This window comes from Rhinichthys klamathensis, unplaced genomic scaffold (assembly GCF_029890125.1).
Source record: "Rhinichthys klamathensis goyatoka isolate OS25496 unplaced genomic scaffold, OSU_Roscu_1.1 h1tg000113l_1, whole genome shotgun sequence".
In the NCBI taxonomy this organism is placed as follows: domain Eukaryota; kingdom Metazoa; phylum Chordata; class Actinopteri; order Cypriniformes; family Leuciscidae; genus Rhinichthys; species Rhinichthys klamathensis.
Genome location: NW_026606650.1, coordinates 550001 through 575089, shown reverse-complemented (window position 1 = coordinate 575089; position 25089 = coordinate 550001). Strand labels below are relative to the sequence as shown.

The 25089-nt window shown below is 43.6% G+C and overlaps 2 protein-coding genes across 2 annotated transcripts in view; one reads left to right on the top strand and one right to left on the bottom strand.

Annotated features, from left to right (window-relative positions):
* The window catches only part of zer1 (zyg-11 related, cell cycle regulator), a 33560-nt gene extending 20816 nt beyond the window's left edge, over positions 1-12744 (top strand). The window contains exons 10-16 of the mRNA XM_056254660.1: positions 954-995; positions 1451-1570; positions 3936-4051; positions 4140-4328; positions 8854-8951; positions 11770-11872; positions 12548-12744. Coding sequence (XP_056110635.1) covers positions 954-995; positions 1451-1570; positions 3936-4051; positions 4140-4328; positions 8854-8951; positions 11770-11872; positions 12548-12605 — 726 coding nt within the window. The 3' untranslated portion in view covers positions 12606-12744. The remainder of the gene's footprint in view (positions 1-953; positions 996-1450; positions 1571-3935; positions 4052-4139; positions 4329-8853; positions 8952-11769; positions 11873-12547) is intronic.
* Positions 12745-15052: 2308 nt separating this feature from the next.
* Positions 15053-18981, bottom strand: si:ch1073-398f15.1 (cardiomyopathy-associated protein 5). The gene is made up of 2 exons (XM_056254659.1): positions 18615-18981; positions 15053-17535 (listed from the first exon to the last, which is right to left on the bottom strand). The coding sequence occupies exons 1-2, from the start codon at positions 18710-18712 to the stop codon at positions 15651-15653; spliced, it is 1983 nt and encodes a 660-aa protein (XP_056110634.1). The 5' UTR covers positions 18713-18981; the 3' UTR covers positions 15053-15650.
* Positions 18982-25089: the final 6108 nt, after the last annotated feature.

Below are 25089 nucleotides of genomic sequence, written 5' to 3'. Positions count from 1 at the left end.
TTTCCCTCAGAGATGGAGCGCTTGGGCTGAACTGGTTTCCCTCAGAGATGGAGCGCTTGGGCTGAACTGGTTTCCCTCAGAGATGGAGCGCTTGGGCTGAACTGGTTTCCCTCAGAGATGGAGCGCTTGGGCTGAACTGGTTTCCCTCAGAGATGGAGCGCTTGGGCTGAACTGGTTTCCCTCAGAGATGGAGCGCTTGGGCTGAACTGGTTTCCCTCAGAGATGGAGCGCTTGGGCTGAACTGGTTTCCCTCAGAGATGGAGCGCTTGGGCTGAACTGGTTTCCCTCAGAGATGGCTGCCGCTGGAGAACTGAGATGTAGAGATCCCGCTATTGCGTCTGTTGTAAAAGAAATCGACAGCGCATTCATTTTAAAAGACGAACAGAGAACTGCAATCAAGGCATTTGTCGATCGGAAAGATGCGTTTGCCGTCCTTCCTACGGGATTCAGCATAAGTTTAATTTATCAGCTGGCTCCGATGGTCACTGAGAAGAGGGAACGCAATGAAAGCCCTGTGGGCGGTGTGGTTTCTCCTTTGGTCGCACTCATGGAGGACCAAGTAAAAGAAGCAACACTCATTATTTTACTTCTTCCAGCGTGCGTGTTGTCTTCTTCCAGCGGTTCTGTTGACATTGACAACTATGCGTAGCTCATAAAAAAACACTTCTGATTGGTTGTAGGTCTATCCAATTGAGTACAGAGGGTTTTTGTTCCTGGTTCGGTTAAGACACGCCTCATAATCACAGCCCTGTGGAGCAGCATCACTCACATCTCACATCTGACTAGAGTACGAGTCTGACGAAGGCTACATAAAACCCATTAGTCTGACACTGCTGCCATATGGGAACTGCAGTGATGCGCTTCCTGTTTCATACATTCATAGAAACATAAATTCAATTCACATTTTAATGCGATTGTCTGATGGTGTGTGTATGTGTGTGTGTGTGTCGCAGACGATGCTGAATCTGATCCAGAAGAAGCTGCAGGACAGAATGGTGCGTCTCACTGTCACTCATAAACTACTGTAGTTTTGGTTCATATTTTTATACAGTCAAACCATCATTATTCAGAATCCTTCAACATTTCTCACATCATCAGTTTATCCGCTATAGTTTATAAACATGAGCAGAACTCAGAGTTCTCAGATCAGTGGATATTTGACTGGTTTTGTCCGCCCTTCTGTTAGACTCTCACACATGAATTATGTTGAATATCTGTCAGCTGTTAAATTTAACTACACAATTAGAGAATACCAGTTTAGCTCAACCAGTGACCAAGCAATGCTTCATGTTGTTCAGTGTGTGTGTGTAAAAAGAGCATTAGCAATTACAGAAAACACACTTCAGCAAAACATGATCAGCTCAAAGTGGAGGAATCATTTAAATTATGAATATATTATTATTGTAAATGTTTCTGGTAGTCACTGTATGACGAGTGTGTGTGTGTTCAGTGTGATCAGGTGATGGAGTTCTCCTGGAGTGCGCTGTGGAACATCACTGACGAGACGCCGGATAATTGCCAGATGTTTCTGGAGTGTAACGGCATGAAGCTGTTCCTGGACTGCCTGAAGGTGTGTGTGTGTGTGTGTGTGTGCAGTTTAACCCACACACAGGTCCAAATGTCCGAGTCATAAATCTGTGGTTTCCGCTTGGGAGCGCAGACTTGAGTTTGGTTCCATTTTAAAGAAGATTGGAAGTAAAAAAAAAAGTTTAAAGGGGTCATATAATGCCATTTTTGTACAAGCTAGTATGATTCTTTAGGGTCTAACTTAAAAGTCTGTAATATACTTAAATTAAAAATTCTCATTAGTATTGTAAGAAAACACTTATTTTACCTGGTCAAAAACGGCTCTGTTTTCAGCACGCCGTTTCAGTGTATATGACTTTAAATGATAATGAGCTTCGCTGACTCCGCCCCTCTGTTCTGTGCGTACACGTTTATAACACAATAACCATAACGCGTTGTTCATTATAAACGTGGGATTATGAATTATATGGAGAACATCATACATAGAAAACATGCAGTAATGTACCCTGAGTGTAAACCTTAGACTCATCGTGAAGCGATTTGCAAAGATATAAATATTAATATAAAGGTTAATAAAACGTTACACTCACTTCAGTTGTTCTAGAGGTTCAGCAGGAACACGAATATCTGGTACCGATTCTTTTTTCATGAGCTGCTTCTCAGCAAAACCAGCTTTACACTGACCCTGGTTTATAAAGCAGTCTGGTGTGAGAAATGATTTGCGCAAACATGAGAGCATTGACGTTGCTCGTGGGGAATATTCCCTTCGAAAACAAACTCAGCCACTGCGTCTTCAGCGGTTCGGATTTAGGAACATTCAAATGACTGTGTTCGTTATTACACCCAAGAACAGAACACCACAATCGCTTAGAGCCATTCTGCTCATAGACAGTGCTCCAGCATATCAACAATGAGCGCGCCGGTCCGCAGACTATGATTGACAGCTCGCTCACGAGCGAGGGCGGGTCTGTGTTGAAACGCGCCTGTCAATCAACAATCGCGGGAGGGGCTTCCGACCGTGTGACGAACGGCTCAATTTGAGGCAGGGGAAAACATAAGGAGATTAAAACAAAACCACTGGATGGATTTTTATCATTATATGATGTTTGTGTACAGGCACTGCCAACACACATTTCAGCACAATCAACTTGTAAAAGTGCATGTACCATTATATGACCCCTTTAAAAAGTGAAACCAAAAAAAAGTTATAGAGGATTAGGTTTCTGAAAATGATTTCTGAATAATGTTTTATATAAAATATATATTTTATGAAACATGTTGAACTCTAAAACTGATGGGAAAATCACAAATGTAAACAAGTCGCGATCCAAATGTGAGGTTGATATGTTAAATAATGTGAGTGTGTGAGTGTCAGTGTGAGTGTGTGAGTGTTTGAGTGTGTGTGTTTGAGTGTGTGTGTGTGTGTGTGTGTGTGTGTGTGTGTGTGTGTGTGTGTGTGTGTGTGTGTGTGTGTGTGTGTGTGTGTGTGTGTGTGTGTGTGTGTGTGTGTGTGTGTGTGTGTGTGTGTGTTTGAGTGTGTGTGAGTGCAGGACCAGATTCCCCGTTAGATGCAGCGAAACTCACCTGGACACAGCGCTGGGTTTGAGTTCCTCTCAAATCTTACAAGCACACACACACACACTCACACACACACACACTCAAACACACACACACACACACATTTCATAAATGTGTACAGTTTTGTTGTGACAATGACCATGCTTTTGTCAAACTCGAGAAGGTTTGAGGATTTGTACATGTAATAAGGTGTGTGGGGAGAGTATTCCACTGAGTTATAGCCACAAAAGAAAAGGCTGATTTGCCAAATGAGGTTTTGCGATTTGGAATATTGCATTCTCCTCTAGTGGCCGACCGAGTAGCTCTTTTTTTTTCGGAGTTGAGCACAATACATTTTTTTAGAGGATAGTTCATCCGATTGGCTCTATGATATGCAGAAGCAGAAAACAGGAATAAGAGTATTTGCCAAACCGGAGATCTGTGTGTCCTCATCTGGGGAGCAGAGCAGTGGAAGTGTGGAGGCCGAGCCGCCGGAGCGAGAGCCTGTTAAAGATTGCATCATTTTATAGTTTAATGGCGCTGGGATTCAAGATTGCAATGGGGATGTTTTTGTCTTTATGGTCCTGAGAGGAACTATTTTGTGTTACTAGTGCAAAATAGATTAATTAAAGGAAATGGGGGTGAAATAATAACATTCCAATATAAACACACATTACACACCTGTGCCAACATTCATGCAGTGGGCATTACACAGGTCACATGATCAAAGTAGCGGAACTGAAAGAGACACAGATGTCCATCAGTTCACACAAGCATTCCAAACACACCCTGAATAACCTTTGGTGTCACATGACCGTTTGCATCGGCTCTTGTTTGATTTCTGCTCTCAGGAGTTTCCAGATAAACAGGAGCTGCACCGAAACATGCTGGGGCTTCTGGGTAATGTGGCTGAAGTGAGAGCGCTGAGACCGCAGCTCCTGACCAAGCAGTTCATCAGCGTCTTCAGGTGCGGCTCGCGCTCAGTGCAGTGCATGATGGGACGGGGTCAGAGGTCGTGTGTGTCTGACCTGTGTGTGTGTGTGTGTGTGTCTCAGTGAGCTGCTGGAGAGTAAGGCGGACGGCATCGAGGTGTCCTACAACGCCTGTGGGGTTCTGTCCCACATCATGTTCGACGGGCCCGAGGTCTGGGCCATGGAGGAGCCCCAGAGGTCAGAGGTCATGGACAAAATGTGGGCGGCCATCCAGAGCTGGGACGTTAGCTCGCGACGCAACATCAACTACAGGTGTGTGTGTGTAACCTCACGCTAATCAAATGCTATTGATGATGATGATGAGGAGGATGACCTAGTTATGACTCTTTTAAACTCACATGCTGTATTTTCTGAAAAATAAGTCACACGGGTCAAAATTGCATTGTTGAGAAACTCTGATAAGTTGTGTCGGTGTACAAGTCATATTTTATTATTACATATAAAATAATGTGAAATACCGGTAAATAAAATTAAATATTTACAAATACTATAAACATGTATTTTTTAGGGATGCACGATGATATCGGGACAACATCGGTATCGGCCGATAAAAGCTTAAAATGACCATCATCGGCATCGGCCGATATGAATATTCCTATGTTTCCTATGCGCACGTGACGACCGTGACCGAAGCATGAGCGCCAGCAACTTAAACTCAACTAGGGGTGTGCGTCAGTTTTTGATCGTGGACGATTAAAATGTCTCCACGATCTGCTTTTGAAGAAAAATCATAGTATCGTGCATACCTGTCAACACTCCCGTTTTTCCCGGGTTTCTCCCGTTTTTTAGCCCTATCTCCCGGACCCCTCCCGGTTTGTTATTTTTCCCGGGAAACTCCCGTAATTTGCATGGCCCAAACTCCTTTATGAATAATCGGACCAATATGTTTGTCTAATGTTGACCAGTTGCCAGATTGTATTAAATGCATTATATTCACACAATCCACAGACCATTTACAATTTCAACCCGTTTGTCACCTCAACCTGGCAACCTATAACCCAGTTGCGCAGTCGCGGAAAGTTTAACCCGAAAGCGAGCCGATAGACATGATGGCAGGTGAAGGTGGTGTCCCCGCAATGAAACTGAAGTACAGATTGTAACGCGTTGCTTCAGGAAGATTAGGGATAGCTCACAACTGAAGATATTGCATGCAGAGGCCAGACAGACTCACGGAGGCGATTGGCATCTCACAACTCGCACTTTATTCCCAAATCGAACTCGTCTAGCCTAACTGTCTGTCACACGTTCTACTGTCCACATCGTTAGCCTACTTAATAAACAAAATAAGATAAAAATTAGCATCAAACAGAAATTACCCGCATACATGGGGTGTTTGCATAGACAGTAAAAGGGGTGTTCGAGGCCCAAGGCACATACAATACAATACTGCCGACAGTTCAACAGGGAGCGCACAGCTCTTAAAGGGGCCACACCTTATTTCCAGTCGTTACAAGTTGTACATTTAACCCCCCCCCCCCGCCGGAGAAATCTCCCGGATTTTGAAAACCAAATGTTGACAGGTATGGTATCGTGCATTCTATCAGTTCAATTCTGGCGCCTTCATCTCAACATACTGTACAACACGACGTACATTCACATCACATGTAAACACAGAGGTAGAGTTACACTCACGGGACACCTCAATTCACAAAAGTTCATTATTTGCATGTGCGTCAAAGTCTTGCTAGTTAAACATGTCATTCGCGTGCTGATGCGCTGTTCTAACATCCGCTTTACTGAGCGCATACACCCGACGCTCACAGGAACTAAAGCCGTCACAGCGCCTGCACACTGGACTAATCTTTCGAGTCCTACTGCGCTGATACTGTCAAATACACACAAGGTTTACATAAACAAAGTTGGTTATGTCTAAAGTGAAAGCAAACAGAGAAAATCTGCTCGTCAAATGCGTGTGTATTAGACGCGTCACGTGCAGTTCTTAAAGCTGCTGTCCGTAGCTTTTTTTGGGTTAAAAATTATCCAAAATACATATTTGATAAAATACATAACCAGCCAGTGTTCAAAACTATCTGCTTGCCTTAGCTCGATGCAAAACGGTAAGCTTGTAATAATGTTTTTAATTTTAGTGGTACTGGTGGATTTCCGCGGGAGATTCGAGCATGTCTTTGCGTCATTACGTCACATCTGTACACATAAAGAAGGAGTCTCGGCTAGTATAAGCTATATTGCGTGTGAGGATGTTGGAGGTAGAGATTTATAGCCTTTTCTCACAGCACTTGATATAATTAAACTTATCAATTTGATGGCGGATCCAGAAAGGTTCAAACGACGATCATCATCAGTGACAACTAGAGATTCACCCGCTGTAAAATGCAAAAGACTTCGTTCGGACTTCGGAGTGGCTACAGAAAAAAAGAGACTGCAACCGGACCCATGCGAAAACAAGGATAATATCGGAAGGACATTACATGATGTAGTCACGCAATGCTTGCTGACGTTGTTAACATTAACAATTAGAGAACATAGTATAGCTACTTTGCACGGTTTTGCGTGAAATGATAACTTATAAGCAATTGTTAGATTTAATCAGCGCGATTTACTGCAATGTCAGAACCAGAACAAAAGTGAATGTTTCTTACTAGTTCAGATGACATTTCCCGGTGAAAATTCTTATGTTGGTCATACTTCCAAAAAGAATAATCTGTGATTCTGAATGCCAGTATCCACACCGGCGCGGTGACTGACAGCTGCACACTCTCCTCAAACACTGTGTTCATCCGCGCTGTGCCGTGTCGAGGGTGTTGAACTACAACCCACGTAAAGTTGATAATTCCGCGAATGACTGCAATTGCAGATTTCGAACAGAGATGGCGACAAAGAGGAAAAATGCCGGACTGCAGCTTTAAAGAGACAGTAATAATATGCGGCCGCTTGTCCTTAAAGAGATACTGCACCCAGAAATAAAAATTCTGCCATTATTTACTCACTCTAGTGTTGTTCCAAACCTGTATTCATTTCTTTCTTGTGCTAAAATATACTATGGAAGTCACTAGAGTACAGCAACTGTTTGGTTAGCCACATTCTTCCAAATAACTTTTATTTTCAACAGAAGAAAGAAACTTGAGAGAGTAAATGATGACAATTGAAATTTTTGGGAGAACTATCCCTTTAATGTTAATAAAACAACAAAACACAGAGGAAATCACTCACTGCTCTTGACTGAGAACTTTAATAGAAGCTTTAATAAGCTTTTTTTGCACTTAAAAAAAACAAACATATATATCGGTATCGGCATCGGGCAAAATTAGTTTGAAAATATCGGCATATCGAATATCGGCCAAAATCCAATATCGTGCATCCCTAGTATTTTGGTTTCCTTTCACTCTACAACAAATCCTCATCCTTCCCTCGGCTCATTCTGACACGCAATGCTTTTTTCTTTTTTAAACAGTAGCGAATCCTTCCCTCTCGGCTCAATCTGACCTCCTTAGGAACGAGTGAACGCGAGGAATGCTTCAGTTCACACAGAAAACCCTAAACATGCTCAGTTCAAACTAAGAATGATCAACTTTACCAAAATATGATTGTATAATGTGTACATGTGTGTGTGAATGCACACTGAGGGGAACTGGCTTTAGGACCCAGCGGAACAGCTCCTCTGCATATAGAGCTATAAGCCCATCTAGAGTCAGGAAATATCATGTGTTATTATTATTATTCCACAAGAGGTCGGCAGAGACTCCCGGTGTAAGATATTTAGAGCTGAATTACAAGAGTTATGCATGAGTTATTTTGAATTTAAGTTGAAAGAATGTGAGGAATGTGCTTAAATTAATATTTTTTTATTATTAATTAATCAAATCTAGTTATTTAAAGGTAAATAAAATATAAAATGACAAAAAATCTCCCCAAAAATTGCATAAAAAAATAGACAAAATATTATCAAAGTGAAATAAAATAAGATTTCTGGACCCCCCAAAAAAAGTATAATTTTAGGGCTTCGGGTCATTCTGACCCGCGAGGGAAAGAAGTGTTACAGAACGCGAGGGAAGGATGAGGGTTACATGTAACGGTATTCAGAACAGAACAGGAATGAAAAATAGTCATAAAACACATAAATTAGAGTGGCATTTATTATGAATGGTAAGAGTAAATGCATGTATATGTGTGTATAAGCTTGAGCTCGCGCTTCAGCATCAGTGCACACGTGTGTCTGATCGGGTTTACGTGCTTGGCGTTAACCGCATTATATAACGCGCATGTTTCAGATCATGTGACTGATATCAGAAAATGACTTAAAAGTGCAGTGTGTAATATTTAGGAGGATCTGTTGACAGAAATGCAATATCATACACATAACTATGTGTTCAGTGGTGTATAAAGAGGCGTTTCTCTCTACACACACCGCGGGTCCGCTTACACACACATGTTTCTACGGTGGCCCTGAACGGACACACGCGTTTCGCCACTGTGTTGTTCTTCATGATAAGAAGCTGCTAAAGTCAGCGAATAAAACACTGACACAATGATGAACAAGTCACAATAATAATCACAATAACATATCATTTTACTGAATAATCAGGTAAACATAATTTCCTAATAGATCTTTGTAAAGAATCCTCAGTGCTTAACTGGCTACTCTCTGTGGTCTCAGACGACGACATCACTTCCTGTCGTCCACCGTAACTTCTGTTGGGTGCGATGCACAACCTCACCACTAGATGCTGCTAAACTTACACACTGCACCTTTAAGAGATCAGAGTGATGTCATCTGTTAGCAGACACTCGTCACTGACGTGTGTGTGTGTGTGTGCAGGTCGTTCGAGCCGATCCTGCGTCTCCTCCCTCAGAGTGGGGCTCCGGTCAGCCAGCACTGGGCCACATGGGCGCTTTATAACCTGGTGTCAGTTTACCGTGAGTATTCTCATTAGGATAACTGTGATGTGTCAGTGAGTGTCTGTGAGCGTCTGTGAGCGTCTGTGATGTGTCTGTGAGCGTCTGTGATGTGTCTGTGATGTGTCTGTGAGCGTCTGTGATGTGTCTGTGAGCGTCTGTGAGCGTCTGTGATGTGTCAGTGAGTGTCTGTGAGCGTCAGTGAGTGTCTGTGAGCGTCTGTGATGTGTCTGTGAGCGTCTGTGAGCGTCTGTGATGTGTCTGTGAGTGTCTGTGATGTGTCTGTGAGCGTCTGTGATGTGTCAGTGAGCGTCAGTGGGCATCAGTGAGCGTCAGTGAGTGTCTGTGATGTGTCAGTGAGTGTCTGTGATGTGTCTGTGAGCGTCTGTGATGTGTCTGTGAGCGTCTGTGAGCGTCTGTGATGTGTCTGTGAGCGTCTGTGATGTGTCTGTGAGCGTCTGTGATGTGTCAGTGAGCGTCAGTGGGCATCAGTGAGCGTCAGTGAGTGTCTGTGGGCATCAGTGAGCGTCAGTGAGCGTCAGTGGGCGTCAGTGAGTGTCTGTGGGCATCAGTGAGCGTCAGTGAGCGTCTGTGAGCGTCAGTGAGCGTCAGTGAGCGTCTGTGAGCGTCAGTGAGCGTCTGTGATGTGTCAGTGAGCGTCAGTGGGCATCAGTGAGCGTCAGTGAGCGTCTGTGAGCGTCTGTGAGCGTCAGTGAGCGTCTGTGAGCGTCAGTGCGCGTCTGTGAGCGTCAGTGAGCGTCTGTGAGCGTCAGTGAGCGTCAGTGAGCGTCTGTGAGCGTCAGAGTCAGTGAGCGTCAGTGAGCGTCAGTGAGCGTCTGTGAGCGTCAGTGAGCGTCAGTGAGCGTCAATGAGCGTCTGTGAGCGTCAGTGAGCGTCTGTGAGCGTCAGTGAGGGTCAGTGAGCGTCTGTGAGCGTCAGTGAGCGTCAGTGAGAGTCAGTGAGAGTCAGTGAGAGTCAGTGAGCGTCAGTGCGCGTCTGTGAGCGTCAGTGCGCGTCTGTGAGCGTCTGTGAGCGTCTGTGAGCGTCAGTGAGCGTCAGTGAGCGTCTGTGAGCGTCTGTGAGCGTCTGTGAGCGTCAGTGAGCGTCTGTGAGCGTCAGTGAGCGTCAGTGAGCGCATGTGAGAGTCTGTGAGCGTCTGTGAGCGTCAGTGAGCGTCAGTGAGCGTCTGTGAGCGTCAGTGAGCGTCTGTGAGCGTCAGTGAGGGTCAGTGAGCGTCAGTGAGCGTCAGTGAGCGTCTGTGAGCGTCTGTGAGCGTCAGTGAGCGTCTGTGAGGGTCAGTGAGCGTCAGTGAGCGTCAGTGAGCGTCTGTGAGCGTCTGTGAGCGTCAGTGAGCGTCTGTGAGCGTCTGTGAGCGTCAGTGAGCGTCTGTCAGCGTCAGTGAGCGTCTGTGAGCGTCTGTGAGCGTCAGTGAGCGTCTGTGAGCGTCAGTGAGCGTCAGTGAGCGTCAGTGAGCGTCTGTGAGCGTCAGTGAGCGTCAGTGAGTGACTGAGCGTCAGTGAGCGTCAGTGAGCGCATGTGAGAGTCTGTGAGCGTCTGTGAGCGTCTGTGAGCGTCTGTGAGAGTCTGTGAGCGTCTGTGAGAGTCTGTGAGCGTCAGTGAGCGTCAGTGAGCGTCAGTGAGCGTCTGTGAGCGTCTGTGAGCGTCAGTGAGCGTCAGTGAGCGTCTGTGAGCGTCAGTGAGCGTCAGTGAGCGTCTGTGAGCGTCAGTGAGCGTCAGTAAGCGTCAGTGAGCGTCTGTGAGCGTCAGTGAGCGTCAGTGAGCGTCAGTGAGTGACTGAGCGTCAGTGAGCGTCAGTGAGCGCATGTGAGAGTCTGTGAGCGTCTGTGAGCGTCTGTGAGAGTCTGTGAGCGTCTGTGAGAGTCTGTGAGCGTCAGTGAGCGTCTGTGAGCGTCAGTGAGCGTCAGTGAGCGTCAGTGAGCGTCTGTGAGCGTCAGTGAGCGTCTGTGAGCGTCTGTGAGAGTCTGTGAGTGTCAGTGAGCGTCTGTGAGCGTCAGTGAGCGTCAGTGAGCGTCTGTGAGCGTCTGTGAGCGTCAGTGAGCGTCTGTGAGCGTCTGTGAGCGTCAGTGAGCGTCTGTGAGCGTCAGTGAGCGTCAGTGAGCGTCAGTGAGCGTCTGTGAGCGTCAGTGAGCGTCAGTGAGCGTCTGTGAGCGTCAGTGAGCGTCAGTGAGCGTCAGTGAGTGACTGAGCGTCAGTGAGCGCATGTGAGAGTCTGTGAGCGTCTGTGAGAGTCTGTGAGCGTCAGTGAGCGTCAGTGAGTGACTGTGAGAGTCTGTGAGCGTCTGTGAGAGTCTGTGAGCGTCTGTGAGAGTCTGTGAGCGTCAGTGAGCGTCAGTGAGTGTCTGTGAGAGTCTGTGAGCGTCTGTGAGAGTCTGTGAGTGACTGTGAGCGTCAGTGAGCGTCTGTGAGCGTCTGTGAGCGTCTGTGAGAGTCTGTGAGCGTCAGTGAGCGTCTGTGAGTGACTGTGAGAGTCTGTGAGCGTCTGTGAGAGTCTGTGAGCGTCTGTGAGAGTCTGTGAGCGTCAGTGAGCGTCAGTGAGTGTCTGTGAGAGTCTGTGAGCGTCTGTGAGAGTCTGTGAGTGACTGTGAGCGTCAGTGAGCGTCTGTGAGCGTCTGTGAGCGTCTGTGAGAGTCTGTGAGCGTCTGTGAGAGTCTGTGAGCGTCAGTGAGCGTCTGTGAGCGTCAGTGAGCGTCAGTGAGCGTCAGTGAGCGTCTGTGAGCGTCAGTGAGCGTCTGTGAGAGTCTGTGAGCGTCAGTGAGCGTCAGTGAGGCTGATGCGCGTTACGGAATCTATGGAGAAAAATCCTCTCTCTGTCCTGCAGCGGGAAAATACTGTCCTCTACTGATGAAGGAGGGAGGAGTGATCCTGCTGAAGACCGTCCTGGATCTGGAGTCCTCTCACCAGGAGACCAAGGACATGGCACGGTACACACACACACACATTCATCCTATTATTAATATTTACGACATTACTCAGGCTTATGGATCGCCAATGCCACTATAGCATGTGGTTGTTGTCACACGTTTCAACAGGTTCCAACGTGCTCGCCGAATCCGTTGAGTTTTCGCCGAGATATTTGCGCTTCACGGGCGCTTTTTTACGTCTTTAAACATTTACCATTTTGGACAGTATTGTTATGATGATCAACGTGGATAACGTGCACAATTGTGTTATGATTCCAAATCTTTATTGTTCATCAGACGAAACAAAAGCATTTCATTTTCACATGCGTGTAAGCCAAGGTGGTGAGAAAGGCAAGATTGCATATTAAAAAAAATATATATATATAATATATATATAATATATATATATATATATATATATACACATAAAAAAGCAATATTCGAATAGTAACTTCAGCATTCGAATATCATTGATTTTTTTAATATTCGAATTTCGGAATTCGTTCCAACAGCCCTACCCTCAACCAATTGCTCTCATACTTTTGGTTTTAACCCTGTAAAACCTGACATATGAAATGATAGTCAGACACATAACAAGTGTCATGAATTTGACTGATTGGTGGTGAGTCTCCTGCACGGCGGAGTGTGTGTCTCGTGATGTGTGTGTGTCTGATTCCACGTGTTGTTTGTGTGCAGGAAAGTGATGGATCAGTGTGAGAACTTCAAGGAGGATCCCATGGACACCAGCAGGTAAAGATGATGAAGATGAAGATCCAGAAGAGGACGTCACGCTGCTCTCCTGCAACACACGTCTGTCACGTCACACTACAGTGAGGTCACGAGTGAGTGTGTGTGTGTGTGTGTCGGGCTTGTTTCTGTGTTGCACATGGACCGCAGTCGTATCTGCGTCATTCTAGGGGTGTTTCTTTCTGTTTTTATGTGTGCCCGAGTGAGTGTGTGTGTGTGTGAGTGTGTGTGTGTGTGAGTGTGTGTGTGTGTGAGTGTGTGTGTGTGTGTGGAGGACGCTCTGCTCGTGTCCTCATTGCTTCTTCAGAGAGTTTCTCCTCAGTATAAGCTTCTCTGTGATCATCGATCCGAACGCTGGAGTCTCGGGAAGGAAGTTCTCTGGGATTGTTCCCGCTGGATGTTTTATATGAAAGACTCCCGGTTGGAAATCTCACGTGCGTTCTCAGAATACGTTCACACACATCTGACATTAAAGTCTTTTTGGGGAGGTCATCGGTTTATTTCTTTTTTTTCTTGTTGTATTTTTAATCATATTCACTTTTTATTTGTGATGTCATCATGAGGCTGATTGCTGCGAGTGAGTCGAGTCGGCGCTGGTTCCCGGAGCGGTGAGGCTGTATCCGACCTGCTTTTATCTGTGCTGTTCAATTGTTTTTCTACACGGTTCTGAACTGCAATAAAACTATGATGTGCTGAAGTGAGAAGTCCACACAACACTGGGTGTAAAAAGAGCTTCATAATAATAATAGTTGTCAAACACTCTGTTACAGTCGTCTGGCTGCTGTCGTTATTTCTCACAGATGATGATGATGATGATCTGTCACTATATTATATCGGCTCATCGAGTGTGTGTTTAGATCAGTGATGATGTGTGTGTGTGTCTTTACAGCAGTTTCAGCTGTTCTAATATTTAAATATATGTGTTTCGTCTACTGTTGAAAAATCATTTTTGTAAAAGAGGCTTGATATTCATTTTTACAGAGTTTAACAGTATCTGTTTGGATTTCTTAAACTCCTTCACCAATAGAAAATCATCAAATACAGAATTATTTACAAACTTATTTCAAAAGTTTAAAAACTTTAGGGGAAAATGTTAGGCAATGTTTTTTTCTCCCTGATTTGTATAAATGCATCTGTTTAAAAACACAAAACGTGCGCTTGTTTCATGATTCATGCGTGTCAGAACCGGATTACTGGATCCGGATCAGACCGTCTCTGGACTCAGGTAAGACTCAGGTGATTAATATGCAGAAGATATATGCACAATTATTCATTTAGATGTCTGCAATATGGGTACTTTTCTACATTGAGTAAAAGAACAATCAGAACAGAACCTGTACTTCACAATCATGACTGCATTTAGAATCCAGTGAAACTGGCAGGTCAAATGTGTGTAAACACTTTATTTATCTATTTTTATTCCTATATTTTATCATTGCCCTGTCCCTTAGTTTCAATGTAGCCTGTAATATTATAACTTATCATGAACGTTTTGTTATAAATGTATTTAGTTTGCATCTTTGAGAGAGAATGTTATAATAATCCACACACAGGCTATAAGAAAAAAAAATCAAGATTTGGTAAATCATATGACAAGTCGAGATTATAACAAACTAAATTGTCGAAGGATGATAAATCAATCGACTTATTTCAACCTTTTAATAGGCTACAATTATGAGGAGTCATAATTTCGACTTTTCATCACATAATTATGACGTATTTACACTTTCTTTTGATTTATGTCCTAATTATGGATTACAAAAGCGTAATTTTATTTTCTTATGTGGGATAAACGGTTAGTGACGGTCGCGCGCACGGAGACTGACAGGAAAAGGCGCGAATTTCTGAGGTAAGACGGTTTTTTTTACAGTCTATCGGTAAGACGTTTCACGACAATAGTATAACTTTACTGAATGTTTTACTAAGAATACATTAACAACTGGATATTGAGTGCTTGATGAGGTACAGGTATAAGCTGTCACGGTCTGCTTCAGACGAGATTTCGTAGAAGGCTACTCAACTTTTTGATTGTTGGTTGATGTAACGTTACAATTTCAGAATTGTATAAAGAAAACACGATGATGTTGAAATTTTAACGAGACAACAATGACTTTTAGATACTTAAACTGAATGTAATTCTGACATGAAACAGCACATTCACCAAGTTAGCAGTATTTATAGCCTACTTTATTCATCGTATTCATATGTCTACAAGTGATTAAATGAAATTATTCCACTCTTGTAACTTACATGCTGAAGCCTGAGCGGGAAAACTAACTGCAGAGGTGAATATTATAACCATGTACATCATTTAAGCACAGGTTATTGTACAAGATAAAATGTCTTTAAATCATTTACTTCTTTTCAGCAGTGGAGGTGAGTTGTAGACTCTCACAAACATACAGTTTTGTCTCATATAGTCATACACTGTACATTTGTGTTTTTCCGTTCTAGACTCTTAAATGACAGATGGTGCGTTCAAGTCCTCCTGGGAAGTTCGTGTTTACCAGGTCATGTGCGGTCAAGTCACTTTTGTCAGAGTAAGATGGCGGCGTACTTTCTCTTAAATAATTACACAACAATACAGCAAGGTTCTTAAACTCTAGTTTTAGAAAATGAAGAACAAAGAAATGTGCATCATGTGTGCTTTGCTTTTTTATGTTTTTAATTAATTTATGAAGCCACTGCAAACTTTATCGTTACAAATCACATTGTTATATTATAATTCCATCATATTCTGTGCAGGCAATTAGCTTACTTAGCTGTAAATAGAAAAGCCTGATAATATCACTGCTAAATACCTTTAAGTGTTGTGGTGTTCCGCCATGTTTCTCACTGACACGCCCACAACTCGTAGAGATTGGGGCTTAAAGAAAATCCAGAGCTTCCCACGACATTGTGATGGCGTTCATGTGCGTTCAACTCCTAAATACGATCTTTACGAGATGACTTGAACGCACCAATAGAGACACATGAATACGTTCTGCTAAGTTTCTGTTCTTTTCTGATGGATCACTCGTCATCAAGCCAGCGAATCAGCGACCCTTAAAAGTCAGTCAGACTTTCTCAAGGCAGCTGGAGCTTCAGCATTGTCCTCATGCGGATAATCCCGTCGGTTTAAGGGATCATTGGATGATCCGGCATCTTCAGAGCTCGTGTTCTCCTTCTCCGTTTCCCCCCCGGTGGTTTCCTTCTCGTCCTCGTCCTTGACAGGCATCAGCGGGGTCAGATCCAGGAAGGGTTTGTGGTGAGGAATAATGGGTTTGACTGTGTTTTGCGCTTGGATTTGGCTGTTATCGCTTACAGGATTCGGTTTAAGTCTTGATTCATCCGTCCGGGTTGAAGTTGATTTTACTGCCTCTCTGGCAATCGTCGGCAAGCTTTCCTCCCATGCTGGACAATCCTCACTTAATTCAACCGGTAAAAACTCTTCTGAAAAGTCGTTGTCGTCAGCGAACGGTTGATTCTGTGGTTCTTTACGTGATGGTGTCGACGCTTGCTCTTTGAACGTGACCCGAGGCGTCCTCACGATTTCAGTCTCCTCTTCTCTCTCCAGCCGCTCCACAGGTTCGCAGGGAGACGAAGATGCACTGTTCCTAAAGAAATCCGTGATTTCTTCTGCCGGATCGTCTCCCGGATTTTCCACCTCTGCTCTGTGGCGTTCCACGAATCCAGTGAGTTTGAAAGGATCATGCCGTTCTTCGGAGCGCTTGAAGTCGTTCTCCGTGGCCTGAGTCTCAACCTTGAGCACGAACTTCTCCAGATAGCCTCTGTCCTCCCAGTCGGACTCTTGACTGTGGAAGGATTTCTCCGAGGTCACGCTCTCGACCTCGTCGTCCGGCTTCTTCCGGGTCCCGACGGCGTCCGCGTACAGATCCGAGTACAGGAACGGCAAGGCTTTCGGCTCCTCCAGCAGATTAAGGTCAATGATTTTCCGAGGCCCTTCAGGAAGGTATATAGGCGTGAGGACTGACTCCTCACTCCCAAACAAGGCGCTCCCGCTTTCCTTCAGAGAGGATTGGGAAAACTCCCTTCCCTTTTCCCCAGCACTCGCGGCACCATCGCGTGGCTCACCACCTCCGCCGTAAAACACATCGTCCAAGTGTTCGTCAGAAATATCTAGCATACTCGCAGCTGAGGAGACACCGGGATCTGGTTCCACTTCAGGACGAGGTGCGTCTTCAATCTTTTCCTCAATTTGCTCCGGTGATTCTTCAACAAGCGCTGCTCCCGATGGCGCTTGATCGTAGAGCAGCGCGAACTTCTCAAAGTAGTCTTCGGCCGTCGCTCCTCTTCGGGACTCTTGGACATGCGGGAACGAGACTAACGGCTCTGGGATCACCACATGGATCTTCTCGGTCTCAGGAGGAACATCCAGGTCTGGCTCATCTGGGATCTCTGGGGATTTCATAGCTGGCGTCTCCTCAAGGTAGAACAGGTTATCTTCCAAACCTTTGCTCTCCTCTTCGTCCACCGTGGACACTTTATGTGGAGCGATGATGTTCAGTATCTCGGATCCTTCGGAGACTAAACTGAATAGACGGTCTTCTTTCTGATCCGCCGTTCTTTGCTCTTCCGCTCCCGAGTTAGGAACGGACACTTCCACCATTGCCGGTCTCTCCGCTTCCGCAAGGATCTCGCGAGTGACTTGCGGACGAGTCCTTGTTTTGTCGGATCTTCGCTTTTTCTTTCTCCTGCTCATCAGTTCTTTGTCCATTATGAACACGATCCTGCCGGCCGTCCCGGAGGCGTCGAGGGAGTACGAGGGTTCGGAGGCGTTGAACTCGGAGGCCCACGGCGTGGAGCATCGGCTCGATGCGGTCTCCCAGAAGATCCCGCTGTCCTCGCTCTGGACCGTCACCATGGAGAAGCACGGGTCCATCATCAGGCAGTGGAGTTTGGGCTTCACGGCACCGTCCTGGACGACCTCTCTCAGGCTGAGGGGATTCACACCATACACATCAGTCTGATATTATGTTGGAAAAGTTATGCTACAGTCAAACCAAAAATGATTCAGACACCACTTTACTAGTGTGTGCAGGACACTATAGTTCATTTATGTAAGTGTGGAGAGCAAAATAACGTAAACTGCGACATTACACCCAATAATTCTTCATACAGTGACTACCAGTAAAATATGGGACCAAACATGATTCCTCCACTTTGAGCTGATCATGTTTTGCTGAAGTGTGTTTTCTGTAATTGCTAATGCTCTTTTTACACACACACTGAACAACATGAAGCATTGCTTGGTCACTGGTTGAGCTAAACTGGTATTATCTAATTGTGTAGTTAAATTTAACAGCTGACAGATATTCAACATAATTCATGTGTGAGAGTCTAACAGAAGGACGGACAAAACCAGTCAAATATCCACTGATCTGAGAACTCTGAGTTCTGCTCATGTTTATAAACTATAGCGAATAAACTGATGATGTGAGAAATGTTGAAGGATTCTGAATACACTTGGGTTTGACTGTAAATCACATGTAAGGTGTAGGGCTGGGCAAACAAATCTATTTTTTTATTAATCTTTTTTGAATGTGGTCGATTCAAAATCGATTCTCAAAGGCCACAAATCGATTTTTTTCCCATATTTATTTATCTATCACCCAAAAGCCAGATTTTATGCTTGTTTTATCTTAAACATAAAATAACCTGATCCTGTTTGATCAAGGCATGCGACTGTTCTGACGTGTCCAATTTCCAGCATCAATTTTTCATCTTCAAAAAAGCATCAAAATCCTGTTTATTCATTGTGTGCATTTGAAATATAGAGTTGTGTTCTGTGTTAATGTACCCAAAATAAAAAGAGTTTAATATACAGGTTTGTGGCTCTTAATTTATTTTTATTTTTTAACCACTTGTAAACTTATGTTCACTGTTCTTTTTTTTATAAATATAGGATTGGTATTAAATCTATATTCATTGATTCGAATTGGGAATCGAATTTAGAATCGAATCGAACTGTTCCACTGCATGTGCATCCAGCCCGGGTGAGCTGTGCTGTTCTCACCTGTTGCTCAAGTCCTCCTCCGCGGCGTTCCCCGGTTCCGGCTCCGGCTCCGGCTCCTCCAGTGCCGTCATCTCGTTCTCCGGATCCACTATTTCCATTGTTTCCCTTTTCTCTGCGGCTGCATTAGTCAGAGACGCTCGGGGCACGGCTGTCTCCGCATGTCCTCTCAGCTGAGGAACTTCTCTAGCTCAGCATGATCTGTAAATAGCCTGAGGCGTCTCGTTCTCGGCTCCAGCGCAGCGAGCGCTTCTGCCGTCAAGCCTCCTCAAAAGGGGGACATTTCCATTGTGTTGGAAGGTGTATCAGCCCATGCTGGTGAGGGCTGTGTGGCTTTCACTGCCGGCACTTCATGAAACAGGGATTGGGTTTTGTTTTTTTTGCCTTGACTTGCCAAAGCTAAAAATACTTCACGGGTACGTGAGCTTCTTGAGGCGCTGCGGGTCACGGAGAGTTAAAGAAAACACATGCCTTGTCCTAACACACACACACACACACTTGCGCGAGTGCATTTCCCAAGTAGGCGTAAAGACTGCAAGTGTGTGTAGAACTTGATTACTCGATGGGACACACTACTACATGTCTGTTCAAAGATCCTCTTCTTAACGTCTTTAATATGTCCGTTATGGCACATTCATTTGTGGAATATGCAGTGACATAGGCAAAGTTACAGCACAGTAACTAGCGTTAACGACCCGCAAATTAAAACCTGCAAACGTTAGCCCAGCGAACATCGGTGAACAGAAAGCGTGTCAGATGGAGTGTCATACGCCGTCGCCTACTGCAAGGCTGAGGACGGCCTTTACTCTGCTCTACTCCAGTAGATACATGTATATGTCTTGGCAATGAAATACTTTTTTTTTTCCTTTTAATAAATATAGGCTATTCCGGGGGAAGATGGGACAGGTTGTTGTTGCACTGTCTCAGATTGTGTTCAAACCCTGTCTATGTCAAGAATGTGTCCCAAAACCAAGGCCTGTAAAATAATTTCTGTTCAAATCCCATGTCTTCATATTTTCAGCCCTTGAAACTTCTTCAGTTTTACAGCCTGAAAATCACATTATCTGGGAAGCAATATTTGGACATTAATATAATGAAAAGTATTATTCATAGGCATTATCTTCTTACTATGGAAGCTTGTTTCCGCCACAGAATGAAAAATATAAAAGGTAATTGCGACTTTTTATCTCACAATTCTGACTTTTTTTCTCACAATTGCGAGTTTACATCTCGCAATTCTGACTTTATTTCTCAGAATTGCGAGATATAAAGTCAGAATTGCGTGATATAAAATCAGAATTTATTGATATAAAGTCGCAATTGCAGGTTATAAAGTCAGAATTGCGTGATATAAAGTCGCAATTGCGTGATATAAAGTCGCAATTGCGTGATATAAAGTCGCAATTGCGTGTTATAAAGTCAGAATTGCGAGATATAAAGTCAGAATTGATTGATATAAAGTCGCAATTGGGTGTTATAAAGTCAGAATTGTGAGATATAAACTATTCTGAGGGGAAAAAAGTTAGTTTTTTTTTCTTCTTAGAATTGGCCTGATAACTCGCAATTGCGAGTTTATATCTCACAATTGTGAGAAAAGATGTCAGAATTGTGAGATAAAAAGTCGCAATTCTGTCTTTTTTTCTCGAAATTGGGACTTTATTTCTCATAATTGCGACTTTATATCTCGCAATTGCGACTTTATTTCTCAGAATTGCGACTTTATTTCTCAGAATTGCGACTTTATATCTCGCAATTGCGACTTTATTTCTCACAATTCTGACTCCATATCTCGCAATAGTGAGATAAAAAGTCGCAATTATTTAAAAAAAAAAAATGTTATTCAGTGGCGGAAACAAGCTTCCATAACTTACTGATACATTTTGAAAAATAAAACTTTTGATTTGCTTAAATATCTGGTCCTTCTGCTATTACGAAAGATAATTTTGGCTGTTTATAGCATTATCTCTTTTAATGATAAAAACACTAAATAATAATTTTGACTATGTATTGAGATAGTGTGTGTTTAGTGTACTGGGGATAGTGTGTGTTTATTGTACTGGGGATAGTGTGTGTTTAGTGTACTGGGGATAGTGTGTGTTCAGTGTACTGGAGATAGTGTGTGTTCAGTGTACTGGAGATAGTGTGTGTTTAGTGTACTGGGGATAGTGTGTGTTTAGTGTACTGGAGATAGTGTGTGTTTAGTGTACTGGAGATAGAGTGTGTTTAGTGTACTGGAGATAGTGTGTATTTAGTGTACTGGAGATAGAGTGTGTTTAGTGTGCTGGAGATAGAGTGTGTTTAGTGTGCTGGAGATAGTGTGTGTTTAGTGTACTGGGGATAGCGTGTGTTTAGTGTACTGGGGATAGTGTGTGTTTAGTGTACTGGGGATAGTGTGTGTTCAGTGTACTGGAGATAGTGTGTGTTCAGTGTACTGGAGATAGAGTGTGTTTAGTGTGCTGGAGATAGTGTGTGTTTAGTGTACTGGAGATAGTGTGTGTTCAGTGTACTGGGGATAGTGTGTGTTCAGTGTACTGGAGATAGAGTGTGTTTAGTGTGCTGGAGATAGTGTGTGTTTAGTGTACTGGAGATAGTGTGTGTTTAGTGTACTGGAGATAGTCTGTGTTTAGTGTACTGGAGATAGTCTGTGTTTAGTGTACGTTTAGTGTACTGGAGATAGAGTGTGTTTAGTGTGCTGGTGATAGTATGTGTTTAGTGTACTGGGGATAGTGTGTGTTTAGTGTACTGGGGATAGTGTGTGTTTAGTGTACTGGGGATAGTGTGTGTTCAGTGTACTGGAGATAGTGTGTGTTCAGTGTACTGGAGATAGTGTGTGTTTAGTGTACTGGAGATAGTGTGTGTTCAGTGTACTGGGGATAGTGTGTGTTTAGTGTACTGGGGATAGTGTGTGTTCAGTGTACTGGAGATAGTGTGTGTTCAGTGTACTGGGGATAGTGTGTGTTTAGTGTACTGGGGATAGTGTGTGTTCAGTGTACTGGAGATAGTGTGTGTTTAGTGTACTGGAGATAGAGTGTGTTTAGTGTGCTGGAGATAGTGTGTGTTTAGTGTACTGGAGATAGTGTGTGTTCAGTGTACTGGGGATAGTGTGTGTTTAGTGTACTGGGGATAGTGTGTGTTCAGTGTACTGGAGATAGTGTGTGTTCAGTGTACTGGAGATAGAGTGTGTTTAATGTACTGGAGATAGAGTGTGTTCAGTGTACTGGAGATAGTGTGTGTTTAGTGTACTGGAGATAGAGTGTGTTCAGTGTACTGGAGATAGAGTGTGTTTAGTGTACTGGAGATAGTGTGTGTTTAGTGTACTGGAGATAGTCTGTGTTTAGTGTACTGGAGATAGAGTGTGTTTAGTGTGCTGGAGATAGTGTGTGTTTAGTGTACTGGGGATAGTGTGTGTTTAGTGTACTGGGGATAGAGTGTGTTTAGTGTACTGGAGATAGTGTGTGTTTAGTGTACTGGAGATAGTGTGTGTTTAGTGTACTGGAGATAGTCTGTGTTTAGTGTACGTTTAGTGTACTGGAGATACTGTGTGTTTAGTGTACTGGAGGTAGTGTGTGTTCAGTGTACTGGAGATAGTGTGTGTTTAGTGTACTGGGGATAGTGTGTGTTTAGTGTACTGGAGATAGTGTGTGTTCAGTGTACTGGAGATAGTGTGTGTTTAGTGTACTGGAGATAGTGTGTGTTTAGTGTGCTGGAGATAGTGTGTGTTTAGTGTGCTGGAGATAGTGTGTGTTTAGTGTACTGGAGATAGTGTGTGTTTAGTGTACTGGAGATATTGTGTGTTTAGTGTACTGGAGATAGAGTGTGTTTAGTGTACTGGAGATAGTGTGTGTTTAGTGTACTGGAGATAGTGTGTGTTTAGTGTACTGGGGATAGAGTGTGTTTAGTGTACTGGAGATAGTGTGTGTTTAGTGTACTGGAGATAGTATGTGTTCAGTGTACTGGAGATAGTGTGTGTTTAGTGTACTGGAGATAGTGTGTGTTTAGTGTGCTGGAGATAGTGTGTGTTTAGTGTGCTGGAGATAGTGTGTGTTTAGTGTACTGGAGATAGAGTGTGTTTAGTGTACTGGAGATAGTGTGTGTTTAGTGTACTGAAGATATTGTGTGTTTAGTGTACTGGAGATAGAGTGTGTTTAGTGTACTGGAGATAGTGTGTGTTTAGTGTACTGGAGATAGAGTGTGTTTAGTGTACTGGAGATAGAGTGTGTTTAGTGTACTGGAGATAGTGTGTGTTTAGTGTACTGGAGATAGTCTGTGTTTAGTGTACTGGGGATAGTGTGTGTTTAGTGTACTGAAGATATTGTGTGTTTAGTGTACTGGAGATAGAGTGTGTTTAGTGTACTGGAGATAGTGTGTGTTTAGTGTACTGAAGATATTGTGTGTTTAGTGTACTGGAGATAGAGTGTGTTTAGTGTACTGGAGATAGTGTGTGTTTAGTGTACTGGAGATAGAGTGTGTTTAGTGTACTGGAGATAGTGTGTGTTTAGTGTACTGGAGATAGTGTGTGTTTAGTGTACTGGGGATAGTGTGTGTTTAGTGTACTGGGGATAGAGTGTGTTTAGTGTACTGGAGATAGTGTGTGTTTAGTGTACTGGAGATAGTCTGTGTTTAGTGTACTGGAGATAGTGTGTGTTTAGTGTACTGGAGATAGTGTGTGTTTAGTGTACTGGAGATAGTGTGTGTTTAGTGTACTGGGGATAGTGTGTGTTTAGTGTACTGGAGATAGTGTGTGTTTAGTGTACTGGAGATAGTGTGTGTTTAGTGTACTGGGGATAGTGTGTGTTTAATGTACTGGGGATAGAGAGTGTGTTTAGTGTACTGGGGATAGAGTGTGTTTAGTGTACTGGAGATAGTGTGTGTTTAGTGTACTGGAGATAGTGTGTGTTTAGTGTACTGGAGATAGTGTGTGTTTAGTGTACTGGAGATAGTGTGTGTTTAGTGTACTGGAGATAGTGTGTGTTTAGTGTACTGGGGATAGTGTGTGTTTAGTGTACTGGAGATAGTGTGTGTTTAGTGTACTGGAGATAGTGTGTGTTCAGTGTACTGGGGATAGTGTGTGTTCAGTGTACTGGGGATAGTGTGTGTTCAGTGTACTGGGGATAGTGTGTGTTTAGTGTACTGGAGATAGTGTGTGTTTAGTGTACTGGAGATAGAGTGTGTTTAGTGTACTGGGGATAGTGTGTGTTTAGTGTACTGGGGATAGTGTGTGTTTAGTGTACTGGGGATAGTGTGTGTTTAGTGTACTGGAGATAGTGTGTGTTTAGTGTGCTGGAGATAGTGTGTGTTTAGTGTACTGGAGATAGAGTGTGTTTAGTGTACTGGAGATAGTGTGTGTTTAGTGTACTGAAGATATTGTGTGTTTAGTGTACTGGAGATAGAGTGTGTTTAGTGTACTGGAGATAGTGTGTGTTTAGTGTACTGGAGATAGTGTGTGTTTAGTGTACTGGGGATAGAGTGTGTTTAGTGTACTGGAGATAGTGTGTGTTTAGTGTACTGGAGATAGTCTGTGTTTAGTGTACTGGAGATAGTCTGTGTTTAGTGTACTGGAGATAGTGTGTGTTTAGTGTACTGGAGATAGTGTGTGTTTAGTGTACTGGAGATAGTGTGTGTTTAGTGTACTGGGGATAGTGTGTGTTTAGTGTACTGGAGATAGAGTGTGTTTAGTGTACTGGAGATAGTGTGTGTTTAGTGTACTGGAGATAGTGTGTGTTTAGTGTACTGGGGATAGAGTGTGTTTAGTGTACTGGAGATAGTCTGTGTTTAGTGTACTGGAGATAGTCTGTGTTTAGTGTACTGGGGATAGTGTGTGTTTAGTGTACTGGGGATAGTGTGTGTTTAGTGTACTGGGGATAGTGTGTGTTTAGTGTACTGGGGATAGTGTGTGTTTAGTGTACTGGGTATAGTGTGTGTTTAGTGTACTGGGGATAGTGTGTGTTTAGTGTACTGGAGATAGTGTGTGTTTAGTGTACTGGGGATAGTGTGTGTTTAGTGTACTGGGGATAGTGTGTGTTCAGTGTACTGGGGATAGAGTGTGTTCAGTGTACTGGAGATAGTGTGTGTTTAGTGTACTGGGGATAGTGTGTGTTTAGTGTACTGGAGATAGTGTGTGTTTAGTGTACTGGGTATAGAGTGTGTTTAGTGTACTGGGGATAGTGTGTGTTTAGTGTACTGGAGATAGTGTGTGTTTAGTGTACTGGGGATAGTGTGTGTTTAGTGTACTGGAGATAGTGTGTGTTTAGTGTACTGGGGATAGTGTGTCTTTAGTGTACTGGAGATAGTGTGTGTTTAGTGTACTGGAGATAGTGTGTGTTCAGTGTACTGGGGATAGTGTGTGTTCAGTGTACTGGGGATAGTGTGTGTTCAGTGTACTGGAGATAGAGTGTGTTTAGTGTACTGGGGATAGTGTGTGTTTAGTGTACTGGGGATAGTGTGTGTTTAGTGTACTGGAGATAGTGTGTGTTTAGTG

Excerpts from the sequence above, each read along its gene's own strand:
- si:ch1073-398f15.1 (XM_056254659.1), bottom strand. The coding sequence starts at position 18,712 with ATGGAAATAGTGGATCCGGAGAACGAGATGACGGCACTGGAGGAGCCG. Across the intron at positions 17,536-18,614 it reads GAGGAGGACTTGAGCAACAG|CCTGAGAGAGGTCGTCCAGG; the intron begins GTGAGAACAGCA and ends GAATCCCCTCAG.